This window comes from Passer montanus, unplaced genomic scaffold, assembly GCF_014805655.1.
Source record: "Passer montanus isolate IOZ18808 unplaced genomic scaffold, ASM1480565v1 scaffold36, whole genome shotgun sequence".
Lineage (NCBI taxonomy): Eukaryota > Metazoa > Chordata > Aves > Passeriformes > Passeridae > Passer > Passer montanus.
The window spans coordinates 4,880,869-4,908,165 of NW_024368374.1; the positions used below are offsets into that span (position 1 = coordinate 4,880,869).

General features: G+C 39.8%; 1 protein-coding gene across 6 annotated transcripts in view; it reads right to left on the reverse strand.

Moving 5' to 3' along the window:
• Positions 1 to 16,786: 16,786 nt before the first annotated feature.
• The window catches only part of ENOX1 (ecto-NOX disulfide-thiol exchanger 1), a 357,615-nt gene continuing 347,104 nt past the window's right edge, over positions 16,787 to 27,297 (reverse strand). For 4 of the 6 annotated variants that reach the window (XM_039716751.1, XM_039716747.1, XM_039716749.1 and 1 more), the window contains 3 exons: positions 23,757 to 23,859; positions 20,717 to 20,802; positions 17,602 to 17,739 (listed from right to left, as the gene is read on the reverse strand). In XM_039716751.1, the coding sequence (XP_039572685.1) occupies positions 17,608 to 17,739; positions 20,717 to 20,802; positions 23,757 to 23,859 (321 nt within the window). In that variant the 3' untranslated portion in view covers positions 17,602 to 17,607. Of the gene's footprint in view, positions 17,740 to 20,716; positions 20,803 to 23,756; positions 23,860 to 27,297 lie in introns of all 6 variants that reach the window. The other 2 variants (XM_039716750.1, XM_039716752.1) reach the window with 1 other exon arrangement.

The window sequence follows — 27,297 nt, forward strand, 5'->3', positions numbered from 1 at the left end:
CCCTGAGCCCACACTTGAATGCTGCACCAAGTGGTGATGGATGTGCATCTGCATGTCCCTTCCCCAGGCTTTGCTTGGAAAAAGGAGATGCAGCTGAGGTTGAAATGAGGTGGGATGATAGGGAAGACATTGTGGTGTGGCCAGTGGAAGAAGACCTGGGTTGCCCCTGAAGTACCCTGAATCTCTCAGCTGGTGTGCACACATCTTGCTCTCCTACAGAACGATGGGAAGGGAGGTCAAAAGAGCTCAGTTGGAAACAGCTGCCAAGGATAGAAAATTCTTACAAATTAGCATGCCTTTTGGGAAGGAGGAAGGCAGTGCAATTTTGATGAGAAAGGCTGCTTTCGGTTTGGGCTTAATCGTGCAAGGTGCTGAGTGCCTTCAGTCCTTATTCACGTTGATAGGAACTGACTGTCCTCATGCTACCTGGCAGGCATGGCTGCTAGGTCAGTCCTCATTCCCCCCTCCCCTGTGCAGCCTGTCACTTCACTTCCTAAAGAATGTCTTATTTGATGTCATCTGTAGCACAGGGAATTAATGAGGTTTTCTTTCAGAGGCTTCTCATTTATCCCCATAAAATCAAAGGGACAGATGTTTTTCTCTGCTTGAAAGTAAACCTCTAAGAAGATGACAGAAAAGAGATGGTTGGATGCTTGTAGCATCCCAGTCCCAGGGATGCAGAAGGGGCTTGGACCTACTTTGGGCCTGTGAAAAGAAGGAGCAACTGTTTGGTGTCTGACTGTCCTCATGCGCTGTGGTTCTCCTTTCTTGATTCAAAGGATTTCTGACCCTCAGGGACCACCTCTGACCATTTCATTCCTCGAGAAATGGATGCAAGTCATGCTTAATGTCAATGACATCTTAATCATCTGGTCTTTGAAAAGCAAAAAGGCCAAGTCAAATACTTCTGTTAGCAGAAGAATCATAGTATTTGGTAAACATGGAATGCATGCATCTAGTTGAGATACCTCTATGCTGAACTGTGCAATTCACAAAATGTAAATGGGGTACTTATCAGATGGATTATTTTCTGAAAGCACAGGCAAAATTACAGTAATTACTTTTCCTCCTGCTACATTATCTGTATTCCCAAGAAATTTTATAAGTTCATGCAGAAAATAAATAAATATTTACTTAAAAGATCAGAATAGTTGAGTAGAGGTTCCCTTCACTTCCCACAAAATCAGCATTTCTCTTGAACAAAAGTTGTTCTTGGCAGCCTGAGATTTTCACAGGGGCAGGTACTGTCAATGAAAACTTTTTCCAAGGAGATGACTAGATATTAATCTAGATTTTCAAGAAGCTACAATTTTCTTAAATTCCCACCTCTTTGACATGCCCTTGGGTGAAAAATGAGTTCCTACTATTCCTCCTTCAGCAACTGAGTGCTTCAGTCCAGCTTTTTAGCTATAACCACCAAGATTATTTCCTGAGAATAATCTATATTAGGGACTCACCTTTTTAATGTGAGATAAAGATTAATCTACTTTGTCTCTCCACTTAGACTCCTTTAAACCCACTCATAAACATTCATTTGATTATATTTTGTGATTTTCAAAGAATAAATCTAAAGGACTAGTTAAAAAAATCATCTGCCATGGCTTGTTCAGTCCATCAAACAGTGTAGATTATTGTATAAATCTAACACCAACTGGTTCTGCAGCATCATAGGGCTCTGTAGACAAGTATTAAGCAAGATTTATAACACTCCCTCATCCATCCCAAATGTAAGCATTTTAACCTGGTTTATTTGGTTTTTTATTCTAAAATATGAAGAGCAAAAATTTTCTTGGGCCCTTGTATCATTTGTTGCTCGAGAGTGATAGTGCCCATAGACTTTCACGGTTTTGTCCTCAAAATTTCCTCATGAAGTAGAAAGTGCTGTTTTGTAATAACTGAGAAACTGAAGTGCAGAAAAGTTAGAAGACTTTTCTCATGGCCACCTGGGAAAGTCAAAAGGGGTCAAGAGCTCAAGTTATGAATTCAGCTGGGACCTTCTCTGTTCCTTTCAATCGTACATGTAAGAAAGATGGTTCACAGGCACTCTCACATCTCTGACCTGGGAACAGTGCAGTGTCCTCACGGAGTACATCTGGATCTAAGACAATCTGTCTGACTGTACTCTGAAACAGCCTCAGAATGTTCAGCCTGTTCATCACAGTCTTCACCATGTGCTGTGAGAATGGGAACAAACAGCTGGGTGGTGCTACACACTTGTGCAAAAGACCAGGACATCAATCCCTTTAGTGATAGCACCAGGGTCTGAGAGCTAACTCCAGTTCCTAGGCCACTGCTTCAGCCTCTGAACTAACCTTCTTCCTGTAAAATGCAGTTAATATTCAGGTGCTTTGTACCTGGGCAGAGACCTTGTTACGTGAGCAACATCATGCCAAAAACACCCATTTGATTCTCATTAAGAAATAAACACAAAAATTCAACCTCATCCAGTTCAGCCCATGCCCTAAGCACATGGAGATGGTAAGAGAGACATTGCTGACATTGCTGTTCTGTAACACATAAGTGCAAATAGTTGGGAAATAGCTCAAAAGATATCAAGTAATTAATTGAGCATCATGACTGCACCGCTGCATAAACTCCTTGAAAGAGCAGCAAAGGGTGAAAATTGCTGATGGCAATTTCCACAGTACAGTAATTTAGCTCAGAGGCAAAGAGAGTGGTGAAGGAGAGAGAGAATATATATGTCAGCGTGGGAGAGGGTGGATTGGTACAAGAAGGAGTGCATTAGAGTATGTGTGAGTGTGGAGGAGTGAGTTTCTCAAAATTAGGGCAAATTCTGCATTCATAGTAGGCCTTGCAGAGAAGCTGCCTGTGTGCATGTGTATACATATATACAGGTTTGAGCTTGGCCATCTTTGGGTCATTAGCGTTTTTAAGACATTTTTCTAGAATATATTTCCAGTTCTTGCAAGTATAGGGGAAAAATAACCCCTTGAAGGTGGAATTGAAAGTCATCTGAAAATGCAAAACTTAGAAGATGTACCAGTGATTTGGAAAATATATAAAAACAGCAAGACTTTCTTTTTTCAGAAAGTGGAAAGATGGAGAAGGGGAGATGGGAAGGGACAACTGTTGTAATTGCCTCTTGGAAAGATGTTGGCAGTGTTTACCAAAAGAGGAAATGTAGAGTGGGTGGACATTCCACCTCCATCTCTGGGCAAAGGAGAACATGTAGACGGTTCTGTGCCACTGACAATAAGGAGTAGGAGTTTGATTGCACAGATTCATCCTTCCTCTTTGACCATACCAGTGCCTTGATGTAGGCAAAAAGAAGGTGCTGTTTTCTGTTACCCAGAGTCATTGGATATAGAGAGAAGAACACCTAGAAATCAAAGGTTAAATGAGTGACAAATTCTTTTCAACAGCAACTTAGTAAAAAAAAGTCTCTTTATTGAGATGGGCAGTGAAGTATATCCAAGTTCTCTATGCACACCGCATCTTTCCAAAATGTATGCCAGGAAAACAGAGTCAGATGTTTAGGTTCTGGTTCCTACTCATTGCTGGTTTCCCTGGTAATCCACTCTAGCAGTATTCCAGCTTTGAGACTCCTAAGCACAAATTTTTGGGCTCATTTCCAGTCACTTATCTTTCCAGTGGGAACAGTCTATTTCTTACTTCACCCACTTAGGCACAGCAATTTATACTTCTGATTCATGCTGTGGCGGACTGAGGGGAAGATTTTATTGTGGTAATACCAATTGTCCCCTATCCCACAGTAACTTTAAAGTGCTTAGCAAAACCTCAGGAGGTGTAGAAATGCATGACAGGAAAATAAAGTGTTCGTGTAAGTAACAGAATTGTCCCTTACATATCCCTTAAACCCCAGAAGTCATGTTCACACAGCCAAAGTTTCTTCTAATTAAGAAAGCACCTCACAAGGCAAGGATTTCACCTTGAAAAAATATTTCAAAGATATTCTCAGTGGTCATTGATCATAATAAGTAATTGATCTCTTGCTCAGAAGCTAAAAGATTTTGCTCTGACCACATTAACCTAAGGATGAATCTAAGTGTACATTTAGTTGTCTGTATTTCCTTTTGCCTTGCAGTGATTCAGTGCAGCATTGGCTGAGGATAAATCACATTCATTAGAACAGTCTAGATGGATTAGCTACATTCTTCACACTTTCCACACTTAAAAACTTCTAACACCAGTACTTCCTATGGCCAGTTCTACGATCACATAAAGGATTAATAAAGCCCATTATTTCTTGATTTTGTCCTTTAGTGTTACATCTATAAGGGAAATGGATTACAATCCTGAGATTTGGGCTGTCTGCATGCTGACCTTACAGGGCACAGCCAAATTATTGGAGATGAATGTTTCTCTCAAGATGCTGTTTTCTATTATGTCCTTTAGGAGTGGAAACCAGCTGGGATTGACTGTTCAAATTTAACTTGATTTCTAGAAGCTTTTCATCTTTACTGCGTGCATGTGGCAATAATTACTTGCAAACTAAGGGCTGTGTGGATTGTGTTTTACCAAATTATTTAGGTATTTGTGGTTGATTATCACCTGTTTAAGTTTTGATTGCAAAATCACTCTACAGAGAAAAAATATAGATGTGTCAATATTGCATAACTGAGGTAAACATCTCTTGGTCTCCCAAAAGCTGCTTAACTGGTTTCCACTGTTTAAATGTACTCTTGACTGTGGACTATGACAAACTCTCCATATGAATTTTTAAATTGGTTCAAAACATTAGGCCACAATCTCTTTGGAATAATTTAAGGAATAATTTAATGGTAATGGAGTTAAAGATAGTGCTCAAAATAACCCCTTTAAGATGCCAAATCATTAATAAACACTTGCATAAATTCCACTTCCAAATAAAACCTTTTAAGAGGTTCTGAAAAGTTTTGCATGCTAGAATCCAAATACATTCATGAACAGCTCAGAGTGAGACTCTATAAAATAAAATATTGATGGAAAAGTCAGTAAGACCCATAGGCCAAAAGCTACACATCCCTCAGAGCAAGTTTTTGGCTGTGGATGGAATTAGGTGTTTTTTTAGTAGACTGGAAAGTTAAGTGGAAATTGTAGGTCTCAATGTTCACCTTGGCTCTGGCAGGCAGATATGGTCCATGTTAGCCTGAGCTGTATCCCACACAGATGATCTTGTAGGTGTCTGCATGTCTGCTATCATACTTGTAGTCAGTGGAGTTTGGGGAGCTCCACAGCTGACTGGATATAAAAGTACCTTTCTCTAAAACAAGCACCTACATCTGGGAAGCTGAATAGTGCTGCAAACTTTCTCAGCCTTAGTGGCTTGCTTTTCCGCTGCCTGTAAAGGGAACATAAGCATTCTGCTCACACATCAACCTTTGGGAGCATAAACTAGAGCCTCATCCTTTGTAGAATCTACTTGTCTCTGAGCTAGGTAGGCAAAGGCTTCTGTTGTGCCTCTATGATTCCCTCCTTGTAGACATAGGTGTGTTTGGGCACCACCTGAAAGACATTGCAGTGTGAGAAAAACTCAATGCTGTGCCATGCAGTTCCCATGGCCTGGCTGCTTCTGCACTAGGGAGCACTGGACATTGAGGTTCAGGTCGCCAGATTCCTTTCCAAGGAGGAGGGAACATGCAGACCTGCAAGCCTCCAGCCTTCATCTCAAGGCTGTCTGTGTTTCTGTTGCAGTTTGGTTTAGGCAGGACATGCTGCTTGGTGCATGTTGCTGAGCTGGACCAATGGGCATTTCATGGGGTAGCTCCAACTCAGTCCTTCAGGAGAGAACTAAGGACTTTGGAGAACACCATGTCATTAACACAGTTCTGAGCTTCTCCGTGGCCCTGGGAAGGGCTTCATGAATTTCTTCCATAGGTCTCTCAGCCCACTCTTTCAATTTCCATTGCTTAACTGAGAAATTGGTTTCTTTATTGATGGCAAAGGAGAAGAATACCAGCTTCTCTGGAGTCTAAGGTCTGAGTCTCATATGTGGATGTACTGAATCCTTACAGAGCTGTTTGTTTTACAATTGGATCTATATTGGTACTTGAAAAAGGAAATATTCCAAAAGTCTTGTATAGGGTCATTAAACAACTATTTTAGAAATTATTTTATTTTAAAATGCATTTAGAATGTGGATAGATCGAGAGACAGATAGACAGACAGATAGATGGATAGATAGATGATAGATAGACAGATAGATAGATAGATAGATACATTTTTCCCCTAAATGTCTGGGATTAGAAGCAGTATGAGAGGTTATGTAGTGTTTAAAATATCATCACATTCTCCTAGCTGGTTATAAATATGGATTTTAATGTTAGGGATATGCTCCTCTATTAATTTGATCAGCATTTTTCTTTTTTTAAAATTTGTTCCTTTAGAAACATTCTTGTAACCCCTTGGACATAATATTTTGTTTTCCTCAGAGATCCTGAGATGATATTGAGTTACTTGGGAAATTGGATTTGTCAGCTTTATTTCTGGTTGCTGTCTACATTAATTTTATAATTAAAACCCAAAGATGTGTGTCTAATATGTATGAATCCAGAAAAAGCAGAAAGAGGAAGAAGTGTGCTAAATCCCATAAAAAAGAAGTAGTTTGACACATGTCAGCACTATGTTTCAGTGCAAGAAAGGAAATATTTTTTGGCAGAGAGCTCAGAGAACATGTAGGCAAACCAAGCAAAAAACTCATGAATCTGAAAATTAGTCTGTGAAGTGTTTGTAGTCACAGTCAGTTTTTGCTAAAACATTCAAATACAAATTATTGGAATGCAGATTTGGAATGCACTACAAATTTTGCTCATTTATACATAGATCATATATGTTGCATTTTGTATATAAGGCTGGGATATGGAAGGAGAAAAAAGTTGATTCAGGGAGCTCCTCTCCTACCCACATCCTCTCAAGTTCATTTTCCACTGATTCTGATCATTCAAGAAACCTTATCAAGGGGAAAACCACATTTGCCCATCCTCTCCTCTGTTCTATGATGATGTTCTAATGCTTGGCATTATTGTTCACCACACATATTATAGTAAACTATTTACTTTGTCTGCAGCACCACGACCTTTGTGTGACTTTCCTCCTTTGTAGATGATGTGAATAAGTCACTGCCTCTGCGTGTCAGCAGTGGCAGTGTTCTCAGCTGGCTGATGTCTTCAAAGAGTGGCATTGCTTTTGAGGGTAGCAATACGAAGGAGGTGCTCTGCATGTTTAGTAGCACCTCAGGAAACAGCAATCACAGTCCCTACCAGTGAAAACCCCCCCTCAAGCGGCAACATTTCCCAGGTGTTTCCCTGTTGCACTGAAATCAGAAGGCTGGTGGGAGGCTGTGGTCCAGCATTTCCAGTGAACCACAGCTGAGGATGGGTGCATAAACTCAGCACCCCTTAACAAGGTGGCAGTGCAGGACTGTGGATGTGACTGAGCACTAGATCTGTCTGCTTGAGAGCTAAACTGGGATGAGATAAAGTCACTGCCAACAAACATTCCCCAGCTCACTCTGCTGTGAACAAAATCATCACTGCCTGGGTGTTGTAACCCTTGGTTTTCCACCAGCTACCTGCAGCGAGGACCAAATGCACTTTCCCCATGTTTCTTCCTCCTCAGCTGACTGCAGTTTCACATCTCTTGTCATGATGCTTGAAAAAAGTGTCCCTAGTGAGGGGTGGAAGCTGGTTCTTGTTCACCAGCATAACTGGGCTGAGAAAGCAAGGTCCTGTCCTGTTTACATGGGACATGCTGGCTGAAGGCTGGATTCTGCCCCTGCCTGCCAGATGTCAGATGGAGGCTTTTCCAGTCATATGGCACAAGCCTCGAGTCACAGTTGCTCTCCTGAATTTAGATACTGTAGGAGTGGTGTCAGTTCCTGAAGCTAGGTACTGGTAATCCATGGTCTCAATTAGACACTACAGTTTGGACTTCTTGTTTCTCATATTTGAATAAAAATGTAAGTAAGTGGTAGCTTTTGGTCCATCAGGATAAAATTACTCTGAGTAGGCAGCCTTTCATCTTTCAAAGCTAGTTAATATTATAAATTTATATAAATCTTTATGGGTTCTCAATTGCAATTGCTTATTCCTTTCTTTTTTGTAAACTGGACAGATTGTCATTTACATGTAGATTTTCCCCTACATATTATATTATTGTTGGATGTATTTTATTATGGGGCTTGGTAGACATTTTTCCTTTGTAATTCACCCCTACCGGTATGACTTGCACTAAAATAAACATCAATCACGTAATGAACAAATGGAAAGACCTGATGTACTGAGGAAACAAGAAGCCATCATCCACTCATATGGTCAGGAGACCTCACACACCTACAAAAACCCAAGTCAATCTGCAGACAAAAAGAGAAGGGATAAAGGCTGGATTAAGAAGACCTTAAGAAAGGTCTCCTTAGAATCCCAAGAAGAATATCATACCCATCCATGTGCTACGCTTCAAGGCCTGTGTTTCTTCTGTTTCCTTATGTTACTCAGAATGTGAGCGACTCTCAGGCTTTGAATTCTGAGGACCATGGCTCTCAATCAATTTCATACAAAGGTCTGGGGACTGTCTGAAACACCAGAGTTAAGACTGCTGAGAAACCAGGTGTGCACCTACAGCTGCAGGAAGAGGATCAGTCGGGTAGGTGTCCTTGGAACATGTTGGATGGATGCAGCCTTGCATGAAGTGATGGCAACTGGGACAGTGGGACATTTTGCCTATCCAATAGTTCAGCAAATGAAGTGCTCAGCTCTTCAGGAAAGGAAAAATTAGGTTTTGCACTCTGGAAAATAGTATGAAGTGGTGAGTGCCTCCAGAGACAGTATATTCTGCAAAGTTAGTTGAGTGTCTGACATCCCTCATATCTTTGGCTCTATGTCCACACGACAGTGAAAATCCTGGTATTGATGGCTTTTAAAAGCAAATTCTTGGTAGAAAACAAGCATTGTGTGGCTGGGTTTTGAGTGTTGCTGAGTAGCTTTAGCATTGGGTTTGGTCACAGATTCCCTTTCTCTCTGTTTGCTTGGTGACACCTCTCAGACACCCACTAGTTCAAAAAAAAAGTAAAGACTTGGGTCTTAGCCCAAGTCAGTATCTTGCCATGTAACATAACCGTGATTTGAGAGAACTTTTTAGCAGTGAGTTATGCTCTATGTCGTGGCACAAAGTGGTGATTTCTCAAAATCTCTGCTGGGAGAAGAGCCTTAGTACTCCTGCATAGCTTTAAACTTGTGCACCTCCTGCCTAGCCGCAAAACCGAGACTTTGTGTATCCAGAGCTATTTTCTTTGTTACTTAGCTCTTGATGTAAGCTGTTACACTGGGTTCTTGTGGGATTTTGTGTTGCTTTTTTTGCCAGCCCAAACATTTTCATTCAGTTTGTTTCACAATGCATCAAATAAAGGGAGTTAATGAAAACCTTACTTTAGATTAGCTACACAGAAGAACAGTAGCACTGATCGTGGGCTTGCTTGCAAGGACCTTTCTGTAACCTTCCCAAAGCCTTGAATTCCTCACATGATTTAAACTGAACATGGTTGCATGTGTGATTTGGGGAACATGAAACAGTTGTGGGCCAAATGGGTCTGGGAGATGAAACCTTTCTCTGGTTATTTCTGGAAATATTTTTTTGCTGCTCCTTCTCCTTTGAAAATTGTAAATAAAGTCATTTCAAGGCTTGCAGCAAATTTAGGAAGAAGTTGTCCAAGTTCCTTCTCCAATTCGGATCCACCCACTATTGCTGCAGATCATCCATAGTTTCCTGTTGATGGTACAGCTTGTCAACTGCCTGAAAAAAAGGCTTGAACTACCTCTAAATTAACTTTTCAGAAGACAGCCCAGATTGTATCATACTGCTTAACCTGGAAGCAGCAAGTAGAGTGGAGTGAACTGGGCAGAGGCTGTAGAATCACAGCTGTGATGTCTCCTGTGGCCACATTAGCCTGCTCACTGCTTGTGGGGATATGTACTGTGTGATAGTTCATAATGATTAGGCCTCTTTCCCCAGATCCATCCAGACCACCGTCGGGTGTCTTTCTCAATGCTGCACGTGATAGAAATCTCAGCATTCTTGAAAGAAAGACTAAAATTTAAGATCTCAATCCTAAACATACGCAGATTTCCTGATTGCATGACCAGTGTATGTTACTGAACTTCTGACCACCTGCCCACAATTTATTCCTGTAAATAAAAAGCTCTGCAGAAAAGCAACAGTTCTGTGTGACTGTCCAGTTCCATTTCACCTGAGCACACACTTTCATACTTTTCTTTGCATATTTGAGCTGCACAGACCACAAAAATCAAACAAAGGCTGCAAATCCTGCATTGTTCCTGCTCTTGACGGTAAACCTTTGAAACAGCAGGGATTTCAGCCTCCACACAGAAATCTCTTCAAAGGGTAAGACTAATAAAGTACTCATAAAAGAGAATACTCTTTTTTTCATTGCTTCTCCATTTCCCTGTACTAACATTTTTTTTAAGAGTATGTCATGGCTATAAAGTGGGAGGGGTTTTCTTTAGACTTAAAAATCCCATCTCAAAACATTCTGTGTAAATGTTACATGAGCTCTTCTCTGTCTTTTCTAATAGGATGAACCTCTTTGCCCGCTATGTACTTCCAAATCTCTTTCCCACTGTGAAGACTGAGGGAGAAGAATGGGGTCACCAGGATATATTTGTGCTTCAAGAAAGCCTGCCTTCCCCTCCTCCGTCATTGGATAGTTTCCTTAAAACAGTAGTTTATCCATTTTACAGATCAGAGATTCAAATCCAGCCCTGAAATGAAGGTTTTAACTAACAGAAATTCTGTGGACTCAAATCAGGGTCAAATGTGCATTCTGCAGATGTCCCCTTCCTCTGCAGTTTGGACAGATGAAGGAAGGACTTCATAGGGATGGAAATGAAATGGCAGGTGATTTCTGTAGACCTCTGCTGGGACAATAATAGATACCTTCCCTGTGCTGCCCTGTGGACAAATAAAACACCTGTTTCCAGAGCTGTCAGTCAAGAACTTCTCAGGGTAGGAAATGTGTTTTAGAAAACTTGGGCTGTTGAGACTCCATCTGGCTTCTGTCTCTGTCAGTATGCTTTACTGCGCAAAACCGGCTTCCAGTACCACCCTGCAAAGCAGCTCCTGCCTTGCAATTCTTTATTAGACAAATCAGCCTTGAACAGGTGGCATGATGCTCACCCATGGCTGTTCTTCTTCTCAAGAAAAAGGCATATTTTCTACCCTGATGAGACTTTAGCTTTTTTTGTCTCCATCTAACTGAGGTAACAAGTTCAACCAAGGTGACAGCCAGTCAGAGTGAAGGGGTGGAAATGACACCCTGGAATGAGTTCTGATTACCTGGCAAATACTGGCTTTCCATGAGTAACATATATTCTCACTAACCTTCAAGGACAAGGAAAATGTTTTTGCTAACATCACCATCAAACAGTGAACTGGTAGAGCTACAGATGCAGATTATTCTTACAGGGAGGGACTCTTCTGCAGTTGGAAGTTAGTATTATCTGAGCTTATTTTTTGGATAAAGCCAACTGCAGAGTAATTTTGGATGGTTCCTCTTTACAGGGTCTCAGCCACGATACCTGAGACAGCTGACTCCACAGGCAGAACCAACTGAAGAAATGCACAAACTCTTATAAATTCAATACCACCATAGTTTATGATGATTTTTACTATGAAATTTTATCTCTTCTTCTTCCTTGTTCCCCCTCTTCGTTTATAACAGGCTTCTGGGATGCCCTGGGATTTGCGTGGGTTTTTTTGATGGAACGCCAGGTTCTAACAAAATCCCTCCAGTCTCTATTTTTAATCCTATTTTATGGTCTTCTGTTGCTTCACTCACATTTCCTCTCACTAGTGTACCATGTCTTCCCCCTGTGAAATGCAAGTCAGCTTTTAACGTCAGCAATCAGATCTGCAGAGTGTACAAGTTTTCCAGCCTCCTCCCCAGACACAACCAGGCTAATCAGCTGCATTCAGTAAGGAGCAGTGAAAAAAACAGAAATGCACCAGAGGGTTAATTTTTAAATACAACAACTCTAATATGGGAACTGGTTTTTTTTCCTGCGGAAAGTTAAGAAAAAAAAAGGAGGGAAAACTTACCTAGTTATGTGTATATTATATTATATTATATTATATTATATTATATTGAGCTATTTCAGAGCAACTACTTGAGATTTTTCTGGCCTTAAGTCCTGGAGCAGCCTTTTAAATTCATAGCCTATATTCTTCCAAATTAACTGGTCTTTGCAGGCAAGCCCTCAGCTAACTTATACTAAAATTCTAAAATAGACAAACCATTGTAAACGCCAATGCCCAAGGGCCTAACTCTGCCAGCTTTTCATATTAAAGGCATTATGCCTCGTCTGCATCAGACTTTTAAAATGTGTCAGCTAATATGTGCTAATGACACACATTTAAACCCTAGTCTAGACAAAGCCTGTGCGATTGCCCTCTGAATGCTTGATGCGATCTGAACACCCTGACAGCAAATCTGATTACCCCATTTTAATCATGAAAGGCTATAAACATCTGAGAGTTATCCAAACCTACCCCATAGGGAAGAACAGGGCTGTGTATGGGATTTAAGCCTCAAAATATCCTCATGGAGTGAGACCTTTGGCCTTGCACAAGCAAGCCTGTCAGTGAGGGTAAAAAAGCCAGGCTTTAGCAGACAGAAACGTATCTATGCAGAGGAATCTATTACACCAGGATGAAGAAAACCACCCAACAGCAATTCACTTGTGTTACTGCTTTGACATTGGTGATCAGCTCATAGTCTGACAGGAATAGGAGGCAAAGAGTTGAATTGGAGCAGAGATGTGGCTGTGTGTCTGTATGCTGTAAACTGATAGGTTTAATTCAAGTAACAGCTTTTCTCCACACATTTTAAAGCAAGTTCTGAAATATTGGAAAGGATATTAAAAAAAAAAGGATGCAATGATACGAGAAGAGTAAGAGTAAGAGAAGATAAATGCTTTATTGCAAAACACTTAAAAACTCAATCTGTTTAGCTTATGAGAAAGAATACTGAGAAGTAAATAGACTACAATATATAAATATCTTCATGGGGAGAAAATATGCAGTACTAAAGGAATATTTAATCCTGCAGAGAAAAGGAAACCTGGCTAGAAGAAGCCAGAAAAAATGAAGTTAGGAAGTTAGGATCCAATTTTGACAGCACTAATCTCTTCTAAGAAACTATCAAGCAAAAAATATCTTTTTAATCAGTTGATAACCTTGATTATGGCTGGATGCTTTTATGGCAGGTGTATTTTAATCCACCTTATGCTATTAGGATCACTACAGAATTAACAGTGACATGGCTAAGACATGAGCAGTCCAAGTCAATGTTTTTTTTAGGCTTCAGTGTTATGTGTATAAAAAGTACATAAATTGGCAAAAAGTACTTACCAACCAGAAGTCTGAGCAAATGGTTGTAATATGTCTGTGATATGATTGTAGGAATACTGTCTGCTATGTTTAAAGGAATATATACCTTTTTCCTCTTGCTGCCCCACAAATATCTCTGTTGAAAGGGCATGTGACATTGGAGTCAGCTTATTAAATCTGAACAGGCACAATAGTACCCAGTGTGAGGCAGAACACTTAATCAAAGATACTCCTGAGCGTATCTATTTGATTTTTGCTTACAAATTCAATGTAATGGGTTTATAAAGTCAGAGTATCTGTACCTTTTAAGCATAATTTCCTGATCTGGCTGCTTTTTCAGTTGACTTATTTGGTCTTGAAACATTCAGTTTTAACTCAGTAAATACATAACTCTGTCAGTTTTTGCTGTCCAAGCAGTCACACAGAACCAGAAAGAATTTGATGCTGTTTCTACTTTCTTTTTGAGGGAAAAGTTAGGGTGAAAGAGCTGCAGAACTTGGAAGGATAACCAGAGTGACAAGTCAAGGTACCTTATACAAAGTAACTGGTACCTTATCACAAAAAAGAAAAAAAAAAGATTATAAAAGCCTCACACTTTTAATGCTGAACATTGAGATGCATTTCAGTGGAAAAAGTAGACATCAGTTCTGCATCAGACCTGGCTATAATTACTTGGTTAGAGGGACCAAAAGAATGTCCAAATCCAACTCTCTCCCTCCTTCTCTCACAAAAATCTCCTTCCCCAAATCAACTCACATAATCCCAGAACATTTTTGTCATACTAACACTGACTGTCAAAGCCATTCTGATTTTAAATAAAACAATGCTTGCAAGACCAGAATTTTTACTTAAACAAACCACCCAGAATGCTCTTACAACCAATTTTCTAGCTTTAGATTCCATAGCATTTGCTGCACATCATGTGTAGCTAAATGTAGCATAGCTTGATACAGGATTTTCTCTAAATCTCAGTATAGCTGTTCCTTAAGTGAATGTGATGCTCTGGTAGTCCTGAACATGCAAGTTTTGCCCTAAACACACACACTTCAATAAACAATTGACTCCACTATGTACGAAGAGATATTAAGAATTTCCTTTTCAGTGATGGGGATAATGCAGTCTTCCTCAAACATACTCAAGCATAAAACATCTCTTGTGGACATAAAATGCAGTTTAACAGAGAGGTTACACTTATCTCCCTTGAATGTTCAGGGCTAAATGCACATTTGTCCAGGAGGTTTTGCACAGTGTATCTCTTAATCCTTCCAGTGGGAAACAGATACAGTGCAGCAAGAGGCTGGCCCCTCTAAGCTGATGAAAGTCACCCCTGACATCAGTCCAAGACAGTTCAATGCTGAGGATGGTCTGAAAAACTCTCCTGGGAGAACAGGAGTTCAGGCCAACCTAACTTACAACTCAGTGCAAAATGCCCTCAGCATGTTTGGGCTGTTGGAAATCAAATCTTCTGCTGCTCCACTAGTCCCTGTTTGAGAAAGAAGAGAGGGCACTGCTATAACTTTCTTCCATAACTTGCAGTTGCATGCTCAGTCTCATCTCTTGAGCTCATGGTTAGCCTGATGTGATACCTCTTCCGCCCTTTTTTTTTTCTCCCATTACTGTTGTGAAGATCCTGCTAATTGTGACTGGCTTTGAGTCTTTGCCAAATGGCCGTCGTCTTTCAACCTGACTCAGCTGCACAAACTTGCTTTAGGTCTTGTGGGGACCTATAAGGACCATCTAATTCAACTCTCTGACCATGTCAGGGCTGACAAAAAGTTAAATCATGTCATTAAAGGCATTGCGCAAATGTCCTCAAACACTGACAGCCTTGGGGCATTGATCACCTCTCTGGAAGCCCATTCCAGTGTTTGGTCAGTAAAAAAATGCTCTCTAATGTCCAGTCTAGGTGGATTTCCTGTATCAAAAAAATCTTATATAAAATCCTGTATCAAAAGCAGCTTTCTCATTATTAATCTCATGGTATTAACTGCAGAACTCCCAGCTGGGTACCCTAAGAGTCATCATAGGGACATTTCAGCACGTAAATGATGGAGCTCAATATTTTAATCCAGTTTGCCCCAAAGCACACAAAGTTAAAGCTAGTTCTTGAGCCTGACCTGATACTCATTGAGGATCTCCCTGGATTTCAAGTTCTCAACTGATACATTACAATATTACATGCTACTCATACTCAAAGTTTAGATCTTTGGCAGTATTTAAAAGCCACTGAAGGAGGTTCCATTTTACCTGATACTATACAAGGACTAAAAAGGTACCAGTCTAAAGCTCTGATGGTCTAGACAGACATGAAAAACCCATGAAGAATAGGAAGAAGAAAAATATACTCAAAACAAATATAGTGATTAGGTTACAAGGTTCTGTAAAAAAAAATGTTTTCTGACTGGATTTAAAATTGTTTTGTGAGAGAGACAATAATATAAAGGGCAAAAAAGGAGGACACAAGGAAAGGAAGGACAGAATATAATGAATAAGTATGGCATGGAGTATGCTGAGGTGAAAGTTTTCTCACCCAGCCTAAGTGGTGTCCATAGAGATTTATGTTATAGCACCTAAATACAAGCTGTCAGACCTAAAATATTCTTGCCAGAATTATTCATGAAACTGTATGATCTCAAGAGAGCAAAGAGTTATTAGTTGGATTAAACTAGTTAATTTTCATTAACATAACTGGCATATAATTACTAGTTTCACCTGAGCAGCTTATCACAGGCTCTATAGCAACCATAATTGAGATGTACTTGATTTTTTAAATTTTGTGTGTACGACCTGAAAGCATAATTTTTCTCCCATAATAGACCTGCTAAGCCTCTTTCTTTTCCTCTTTTGTGCACAATTACCATTTCATTTAATATTTCTATATTCCAGGTGGATGCCAGAAGAGAAATAGATCCTAAAGCACCAATCACCAAAAGCCATGTTGGAGAGTTCCTTCCCTACTAAATGCATTTGACACTAATTGCTGTTTATTGAAGGACCTGAGTGAAACCTCACTCTGACATGTATCTGGAGACTTCCTGCATCCCAGACAGTTTTCTGTATTTCCCACTGTTGGTGCCCCACTTCACAGGACCAGCTCTGTCATGACTGGCTCCTCTGCCTGCACAGGGGTACAGCAGAGGGGACTGCTGTTTCTTACCCACAGCAGTTCTTACCCAACACATCAATGAAAACAGGAAATTTGAACGCGTTCATTTTTCACCCATCTGCTTGTTGAAAAATAAAATCAAATTCCTCTACCAATATTTTAATCTTAGCTAATATTGCAAGGTCTTTTTTTTTTATTTATAATTCATTTAACAAAGTTATCTGCAATTAATAGTTCAGGTAGGGGAAAGATGTTTCAGGAATCTCTTGCTGGATCGATTAAAATGCAATAACGTCAGAAGAAATACTTATGCAAACAATATGGTAGAAGTCATATTTATTGATAAAAATTAATATATCTGCTATAAAATTTGTAACAGTAATGCAACTGAATATTTATTTTGATGCATAAACCTGAATGTTACATACCAAATACAATACAGTAACACTGGTTTCTTCCATATTTACATGTTTATGAAAATTGATATGCAATCCATGTTAAAAGAACTTGTAATGGAGAATAGTTACATTAGAAAAATAATATTCTTGATAAAGCATTCTTGAGGACTCCAATCACATTTTCAGGCCTCTTTCAATAAGGCAAAAATCCCTGGTACAGCATATAACTTAATTTACAAAATACAATAACTTCAGACACATCTTCAAGTTTTCTTTTGGTATGCTTTTCCTCACTGTAAAATTACTCAATTCTCTTACTAAACAGAAAGAACTTTCTATAACAAAACTTAATGAGTTCTATTACATATCACATATAAATCGCTGTAGCTTAGCGACCATAACCGGGCAATCTTTCTCCTTAACTGTTTGCTCAATGAGCTTTTCTTAGATGTAGGACATGTAGTATTTTGAAATTGTTATGACTGTGGTATCTTTCTTCAGTTTTCATAGGAAACAATCTGTCACATTTTGAAACTTTTTTTAAAATTTTATTTTATTTTAGGAACTGGTGCACAACTACATTTCCACTCACAAGAGAACGTCACAAATGTAACTAAAATTAGGCTTGGATAACTTTGAAAACGTACTACTATGTGCCCAAACCCAAATTTCTTACTTTAATACTTTATAACCCTGCCATGCTCTAGGAATTCTTCTTCTGCATAGCTTCATTACTAGTCACAGTCAGATAGTTTTAATTCCTTCAAAGGCACAAAACTTCCACCTCTTTTCCAGTGTTGCTCCTACACCAGTGAATTCTTGTTTAAACATGCGTGGCAGTCTCATCAAAAGCATTTCTATCTCATTTGCAGAGATCTGAGAAAGAAACAAAGGTAAAATTAAAATGAGAAAGCTGATCCGTAGCTTGTAAAGAGGAAACATTAAGAACAGATGCAATGGGGATGCAGGGGAAATGAATCCAGGCCATATGAAAACAGCCAACCATTATTACTTTTTTTAACCTTAGCCTGATATAACTTTCCAGACTCCAAAGCAAGTGCAGCTTCCTTGAAGGATTGATTTTGCTCTTGTAGATGGCATCTCACTGTAAAGCAATGACAACTGCCATGCTGGGGCTGTGGCCACAGTGTGGTGTGAAGTCCATCTAAAAGCTACAGTCATGGGTGTTCTTGTGAGCAGGAGGAAGCAGATGGGACCTTCTTCTTCTTCTTCTCAGCCTACGTGGATTTGAATTATTCTCCCAGCTCTATCAGCTTTTCTCTTTCAAAAATATTTTAATCAGCTCCCTGTTGTTACTGAAGGTTGAGTATCCATGGAGCCATCTTCCCTCGGTCTTACCCAGTTCAGCAGCCCCAGATAATTAACCAGCAAAGCTCCCAGTTCCGCATTGCTCAGGATGTTTTTATCATTTTGAAACCTTAATGACCGCTCACCTTCCTGTTAGGCAAGATGTTCTCATTACAGAAAACACTTTCACAAAGGCAACTTTCCTGGTATAGTCAGTAGGGAAGTCAAGAAATGAACAGTCATGGAATATGAGCCATTTTATCCTACTACTTCTGAAGTGGTAGTCATGAAAGGAAGAGCAAAGAAATCTATGGGTGCTGCCTGTAATCCACAGGTATCTCCATGGTTTGAAAGGCTTGTCTGGAAATAACAATAGTTCTGCTTATTCATACTACTAGAAACTTTCCATGGTGAAACTTTTCCTTTTTAAGACAGTATATAAACATAAAATGTGCTGATTATACTTTAGTACACCCAAGGGGGGCGAGAAAATATCTATTGCCTCTTATTTTCCTGTAGAGCTTAGTGCAGCAGAAAGATTAAATGATTTGTTAAGGGTGGGACCAAAACTCAGTTTTGGAGGCAGTCTAAATCCTCAGTGTGATCCAATCCATCTTTTAGGTACTCACATGGCAACAGTGGGTGTCTGGTTACTTTTGTGCAATGTATCTGAGCTCTGTACTGAGCCCTCAGCCCACACTGGTATGCTGACCTTATCATTCCTGCTCAGGCGAGGAATGACAGGCTAACCATGGAAAGTAATTGAAATTCATCTCTGAGATTGCATCTCTGGATCATGCTATTAAAAAGTAATTTGTTTCTACAAGCAGTTGCTTCCAAAATAAACCAACGAGGTCAAATTTTGCAGCTCGTGTTTATTATGCAGCAAGTAGGTCCAGAGGTAGCTGAAGAGATGGCAGACAATGCTCCTTCCTTGAGGGCTGTGTTTGCAAGCCAAGAGCTTGACCCTGGCAGCCTCACAGAAGCCCACAGGTTACTCATGTGAGCAAAAACTCAAGGGCAGAGCCCACAGCCATGAACAAGAAGGGACCAACAGCAGTGCAGGGCAAGAATGTTGAAGAGTTCACTAGAGAGAAGCAATGAGCAGCAGGGCTGGAGCCCAGAGAGTCCAATATTTTAGATGATTGTTGTCATCACAAAAGAGATACAGAGCTGGAGAGATCATCCAGGGGAAAAAGCAGTTGAAACTTAGACAAATGCTGTGTTAAGGAAGGACTTGAAAGATAACTGAGGAGATTGGACAGACTAGGTGAATCAGGGCAAGACTGAACAACATGCACTGTAGCAGCGCAAGGAGAAGCAGAAAAAGGGCTGGAGGTGTGAAGCTCTGGATTCATCAGGGTTTGATAAAACCAGATTTAAAACAAGAATTTAAATTCATCAGTTTCTCACCTATTTCTCCCATCCCCATCCCCTCTTCCTTTTCATTGTGGGTGGCAGTGGGCTGTACAGCACTAGCAAACCTGAGCTGCCATGGCCTGAAGGCAGTGCCTAACAAATTCATCATCCTTCCTCACTCATCATTGCAGCCTGTTGTAATTCCAATGAGCTTCTAGTTCAGGACCTCCTCTGCTTTTAGCTCTACATTTTTCATAGAAACAGAGGAAGGATCCAGGATCATCCAGAAGCATGAAGCAGCTCATCAAAGCAGTGAGAAGCTGATCTTAGCTAGGGGCTGAGGGGGCTGCTCAGGAACAAAACATTACCAGGATCAAAGGAGTTGTGCTGCAAGTTCTGGGAAAGCACCATCATCCAAGTATTGGCAGACATGGGACAGAGCTGTGACTGGCCACAGGGTGACCCCTGCATCTGCTAAGCTGCTGCTTAGCACTTGGAGTACCATTCACCTGATCATTTCACACTTGAGCTTCTCACCTTCTGACTTGCTTAATATTCAGTGCAGAGGAATAGGCCCATTTGGGGGCTTGATTTCATCTCATTCTACAGCAGATATTAAAAAGTAAGTCAAAGAATCTTATCCTACAGGTATTTATTGACTGTAGACTGATGCATTAAACACTTTGCACACTGTTTTGTGTTGGCCTCATTTTTCTCTTGGCCACAGGTTTTGTCTGCTCCCACGTGGAGACAAAGGACACGAGACATGGTCCATTCCTGTGATCATGAAGGTTCAGTGTAACATACAACTAACAACTTTTCAAAGAATAAAATAAATTTTGCCATCTCCAAAAACTGCACAGTTTAATGGCCATGGCCACACCTGCCTCTTGTTCTGCTTTTTTTCTCGCAGCTATATTTCAGAATCATGTGTCATAAAATCAGCTGCTAGTCTTTGCCATTTAGAGCTCTGCTCTTCTGTGCCACATAGGATAGCTGAGCAGTTTGAGGCAAAGACCTCAACACAAGCACGTGCACTGTAATTTGCAAATGAATAAAGACTGCAAACCCCCAAGCCCCATATCCCATTATCTTTCTAATGGAAATGCATGAAAAGTTTAACCTGCAGTAAAGAATAATACAATATTTCTAAAGAGAAAATAGATTTTGATTAATTTTTTTTTACCCTAGAGTCCAACTGCTGCATATAAGACCAAAGATACTCTATATTGGCTCCAAAAGGGTGGACGTGAAGAAATGTGGATATGATACCTGTATTAAAAACAGACACAAAGTGTTAAAATTACTTCAGACACTGTATCATTAGAATAGGCAAAATAATTCTGAAGAGTCTGTTCATACAGGTTTTCCAGTATGAATTATGACTTATTTTCCTTGCACAACCCAATAAACATAACAAAACAGCACATTTTTAATACAGTCATAGTAATGTGCTAAATACAATAGCTCATCTTCAGGAATGACAGCAGTTAGCAAGTAAGTGACCGAGATAATAGATGGATGAATAAAGAACTTCTAAACAAAGCCTTGCTGGGAGCATTTCAACTACTAATTTTATGCTTGATTTACCAATATAAAATTGTGGATATTGTAATGGTAAAATTATTGTTTTTTCCCCTTCACTGGATTCTGTGTTGTGAAAATCTTTCATACAATTGTGTCAGAACCCTCACTCCCTCAAATTTTTCTAGTAATTATGCAGATGCTGGTTATGAAAAGTATTTAATCTGTATTACCCCTAACTGCTCCTGAAGAAAACACAAATGCTTTATGACATATTTGCTTATTTATTTTTTCTTAAGAGAGAGCATGTTCTGTCTATCTTCATTGTTGTTTCAGGATGATTATAAAAGGTATGGGAATTAAAAGCGGCTTAGAAGGAGTCAGGATCTAAGACTAGAGATTTTTTCTGCAGTGAAAATCAAGTGACAGCATTAATAATGGTGACCAAACAAAACAAGATTTGGGGCATCAGCATTGCTATTAAAAGCACTATCCAATTTCTCTTCTTCTAAGCAAACAGTGAAAATACAAAATGGCATGTGTGTTATTTGCCGTTTGGGGAGAGATGAACTGTAAGAATCAGAACAAATATTTTCAACTCTCTTTGGATGGGCTTCTTAGCTGAACCACCCTAGGGGAGGTTTCTTATACTTAAAGCATAAACACCAGGATTAAAAATGCTTACAAATGACAAAAATGGGTCACTGTATCTTGTGTACTGCAGGCCATACTGCTTTCTTGATGCTGAATGAATTAGGATAATCTTGGATTTCGTTTTTCCTTCAGTACTGGCCGTGGTTGAAACTGATAAGCAATATTTAACACATTTTAGACTGGCTTTGCAGAGAACACCTTTTTTCCTCCTCTGCTTTTCAAACAGCATTTACAAACTTCTGATCCTGCATAAGGAGTGGCATGTAATAAATTTTTTACAATGGCAAGTCCTAGCAGCAGTGACCTTCTTTGTGCTGTGGGTGACTACAGGTAACCACACAAGAGCTCTAGAAACAGAAGTCAAGACCATCACACTTGGATGAGATGACTGCAAATCCAATTTGTACTCAAATCACATTTTACCAATGTCATTGCATTGGTTATGTGGTTCCTGAGGCTTTTCAATTCAGGACATTCAAAGCCAACTCTTTCATATAATGTAAATAATAAGTAATTTGTCAATATGTTTTAGTTATTGACTGGAGTTCCATGAAAACTTTTTTTCTTTTATGTTGTTTTTCCTCTAAGACAACACTGCATTTTTTAAAATACAGGAAAACTTAGTGAATGGATGGAGGCAAGGCCCATTTTTCCCTTGCTATATCTGATAATGCCTCAGAGGAAGAGATAACATGAAATCCATCTTGAGGAATCTTTAATCTTTGGACTGTAACAGTTGTGGAGGTACTATGACCAGTAATATCTTAACTGAGGTTATTCTGTTTATCTGAGTGTGCCACTGAACAGCAGATGGACGGGACCCACTTTGGGACACTGCCACTGTTCGTTACAGTCAAATAGAGAGCGACCTAGAAAAAAATTTTGTTATTCTGTTCTTAAAATCCCATGGTTGCTGTCTTTCCCACAGAATGAACTTCAAAAAGATCAAGTACTGCCCCTGCAATTAAGAGTTTTAGATTTAATTATAACAAGCAGAATTCAATCAAGTCATTCATTTCTGTACATTCCACTGTTTTGCATCTCACTAATCACGGGGAGTTTGTGTACTAAGCACTTTAAATGTTTAAATACATTCTTCACTTTTAAATGACCTCTTTGGTCTGAACTGAACTTGTGAATTACTGGATCTGTGCCTCAGCAATAAACCAGCAATCTTCCTGGTGCCTAGGTGATGAAAATGGGTTGCATTTAAACAAAGGTAGTTTTGGAACTATAATTTATCAGGATACCAATGATTTGTGAAAAGACCAAACCAAAGAAATTAAAACCTGTTTTTTCAGGTCAACATTTCTCTTGCCATGCCACAGGGTACACTTTGGATCTGTGGGCCTTCATGCTCCCTGAAAAACTATCCCCTGAAACCAAATGCAAAATATACAAGGGTCTAAATGGGGCATGTTCCCTCCAAGGGTGGCATGGCTTCAGCCAGTTCTGTGTGGATAAATGCTAGTTAGCTGGCCCACTATAAGCTTTAGCTTTAGGCACTATTTAAGAGTTTATTTAAACAATTTTATTCTAGGTAAAGGGTATGACAGTCCTTGTGGTATTCTTTATAAATATTCATATTGCTAATTCCCTCACCTAAAGTCAAAGGCATAAATCTGGCATGCTTAATACACGTAGTAGATGTATTTTTTGCTTGGTAGTTTACTAATATTATTTCTATCCCCTTCTCCTTCACCACTTTGTCTAATAATCATATAACAAGCTATACAACTCTGGCCTGCTAAATCTTCATGTAAATAAAGTCATCATACATTCATGCTGCAAGTCTAAATGCAGATCTGCAATTTTTTTTCATGCCTGAAATCCTTCCATTAAACTGCAGATTTTTTCAGATAGGCAACGTTCAGTTGTATTTTAGGATTTTTCTTACTAAAAGCCATTCTGAACCCAGATTAAAAAAAAATTACATTTTTTTTCTTTTTCCCTTCTATGAGCACAAAGATGTGTGTAAACATATATGCAAAACAGAAACCTGCTAGAAGGCATTTTGTTCTCAAAGATCTTCTTTGGTGTTATCTTACCTATTAATAGTGCCTCTTTTTCTGATTTTAGACCTGGGCTTCGTTTCTCTGAGTTTTTTTCTCTGTCCTGGTTGACCAATGCTACTGTCAATACATTGATTTCCTATAAAGTTAAGAAAAACAAACAGGTGGTCATGTAGATTTCATTTGCCTCGATTAAACTTGTTTGCTTCCTTTCAACTATATTAAAAAAAATCATTATTTTAATTCACATCTAAAGACAAGACAATTATAAATAATTGATTTGTTTGAAGAATATTAAGACACATTTTGAACAACCTTTGTGCCAAGTGCTGCCAAGAAGAGAAATTTTGCTCGAGGAATAAGTAATAACTTTGTTGCTAGTGCTTCTTCATTATAACAGCTGGAGAGATTGTGCCATGAAGTGCGGGGATGGTCAGAAAACTCACATTTTACAGCTATTAAAGCTGTAAACCAACACTGCCTCCAGGGAACATGGATGGAGACATTCAGCTACAGCCATAAGAGTAAATTCAGCAGTCACTAACAACATTTCTAGTTACTAGAGCACAACCCTGTGCCCTGTTACACTCTTCAACCAGTGCCTGGCATGGCATTGGCCCATCCCAAACAACTCTCAGGCATGTTTTGGGGGTCAGCACATTTCAGGAAGACCATTCCTAACAGGTGGTTTGCATAAAGCTATCTTGTTTCAAGGACTGAAAGAGCACCAACCTGAAGGACAAACAAGTCAAGGCTCCTACTGGGAGCTTTTTTTTTTTCTGGAATTGAAGGCCTGAACCGCCTAAATTTCCTCTGAGAGATCACATAGCAGATGCTCCATCAGAAGTACCCAGGCAGTTGTGTGACTGGGCAGAGATGAAAGAAATAAATTATTTCCAAGGCATGCAAGTGACCTCAGAGTGTATTGCACGATATTCAAGCATATCCATGGGCTGTTTCCATGGAGCAGCCAATGTGCAATGACTCGTTCCTCGGTGAGGCAGTGACTCACGCTGCTGCATCTGCTCTGGGAAATGCTCAGCAGTTCCATGCAAAACCTTGGAGGCAGAGAGCATGGCGCTGGAGACACGGTGGTGTGAGGTGGGACTGTGAAGGAATGGTGCTCTTGCTCTGTTTGAGGGAGTCAAGGTAAGCTGCTGAAGGTTGTGTGGGACTGGGCAGCCTTAAATGCAAGAAAATATGTACTACTTGGAATAATCATGTGGCTCATTTAGGGCATACCCATGGTGTGATGCCTTGCTCCAAAACTTTTGGCAGGGATTTTTGGCAATAGAAGAGGGACACTGGGCTTGAGTTGCTCTGAGGCATTTCTGAAGGTGTGAATAATCCATGCTAAAAAAAGGCATAAACTCCAAAGTATGTCAAATGTGCCTCTTTATGGATGACTAAAGGCTTCACAGTCTGTGAGACTGGTAAAAAGAGTCACACGCTTCCTCATTTCTAATTGAAAAAGAAAAAGAAACAACAAACAACATAAGCCAAAACTCCCCAGTGACGTAGTCTGTGCTCTTCATAGGCCTGCTCCAAGGGGCAGCTGCCTGATGGCTCAGATGCATCGTGGCTACAAGTGCTCCTTCGTGTCACAAAGAGGAATGAGCTACCATGTGTCAGCCAAGGAACTCTGTGTGCACATAAGTGACATACAGGAACATGCGAATCCTCAGCCCCCAGCAACAAGGGGCTCTGACAGGCCCTGGCTCACACCAAACGAGGTGTGAGGTCCATTGGGTCATCTGGGGTTTGTCACAGTTGTAATGGCCAGCTGAGGCATTTCTCCTGGCCACAGATCTATGTGTAGTTGTGCACATGTCAGCCTTTGCTGGCTTTTGAGTTAGGAGACACCAAATAACTTTTTAGTTGTGTGTTTTAGTTTTGGGAGTCTGCAGTTCAAGAGGCAGCTACATCACCTTGACACTAACACTCCTGTAGTGTTGTAATGCACAAAGCACATTATTGCAGCAGCAGCATGCTCTAAATTGTCCAGCACTGTTGATTCTCCTCCTGACAGAGCCAAAGGCTAATGCAAATTCTGATCTACTGCTGGCCATGACATCCAAAAGCAGTGAAAGGAAACCCCCTCATGAAACTGAAATAAAAGGCTGACTGAAGAAACTGAAATAAAACATGACTTTCTCCAGGAGGGCAGTAATGACAAGGGGGTTACAGATCAGAACAGAGCTTGGTGACAGATTTCGTGATACTGCAGCACAAAAGCAGAGCCACCAGAGCTTGTATAGGTTAAGATGCAATTTTAACTTCATCATAGATGGAAAAGCAGTCTAAAAATAGCAATTCCTGAGGGGAGAAGGTGGGAGCAGAGAGATGTGCATTTGATATAAAAGGCACCAAACACAGCACACTCACAGTTTCAGGTGGGATTAGAAGTTTTGTCAAGCAGTGATGCAGAGAAAGAAACTATAATCCCATTGGGAGCAAGGAACAGATGGATTCTCATTTAATGCCTAGATTTGAGCCTGTGCAGAACGTTTTGTATGATTTATAGGACAGTGCAAATGGATGCTAAAGGAAGTCACATCAAGTCTTCCTTAGCTGTATGTTGGAACAGAGGATAAAATAGTAAAAGTTTTTGGGGTTTTTTTTTGGTTTTTTTTTTTTTTTTAATGTGGAAGCCTGTGGAAATGAGTGGCAAAGATAGATACTCAGCAAATCACTGGTTTTAGAAGAAAGTTGCAGGTTCTGGGAGGCTTTAAAAGGAGAGCTTTCTGCCATCCAATGCTACCTGCCTCACAGAAGATAATAAATCAGATCACTCTGATGTGTTCAGCTGCCAAAAGAAGTTTGCACAGGCCATGAGAAAATATAGGGTGTGCATAGTCACATAAAGTAAATCAGAATTCAGCAGCAATGCTGCTAGAAATTAATAGTGGTTTAAGAGAAATGGCATAATTGGGTCTAAAAAATGGGTGTGAAATTCACCCAGAAACGGAGCTAATTATAGCATAAGTGAAAACCTTAAGAATCTGACAGTATACTGCAGATACAAATCTGGTACCTATGAAACCTTTACAACAAATCCTCATGCAGTTAATTTACACTTTTTTAGAGGCACTACTTATGTCAACCCACAGAAACAAGTCTTTTAAGAGTAAGGTGAATGAGGCAATAAATAATTGGAAAAAAACAGTTAGGTCACCTCTCTGACGTGAGAAAAAGCTACTGATCACCAGATGCCTGAGGGAAATTATTTAATATATACTGCATTACAGTAATTCCTTTCTTTCCTGGAGACCATTCTTTATTTGGCAAATTATATTTTCTGAGGCCCTAAGCAGTCTCCTTCAGCAGGTTTCATTATAAAAGGAATATTTTGCTACCATCTGTCAGTTACTGCATTAAAGGACAAGAACACAGCTGAGCATGTGCAAACTGGTACTTATTAGAAATGAAATGACCTTGCAAGAAATAAACACTGTGTGTGAAAGGCTTAATCCAGGTTAAAACACACGTGGAGATCATTAGATACCTGGTTCTATTTATTATTCACAAATTATGTCAGGCATTGGAAAACGAGGGGGACCGGTTTGATGAGGACAGC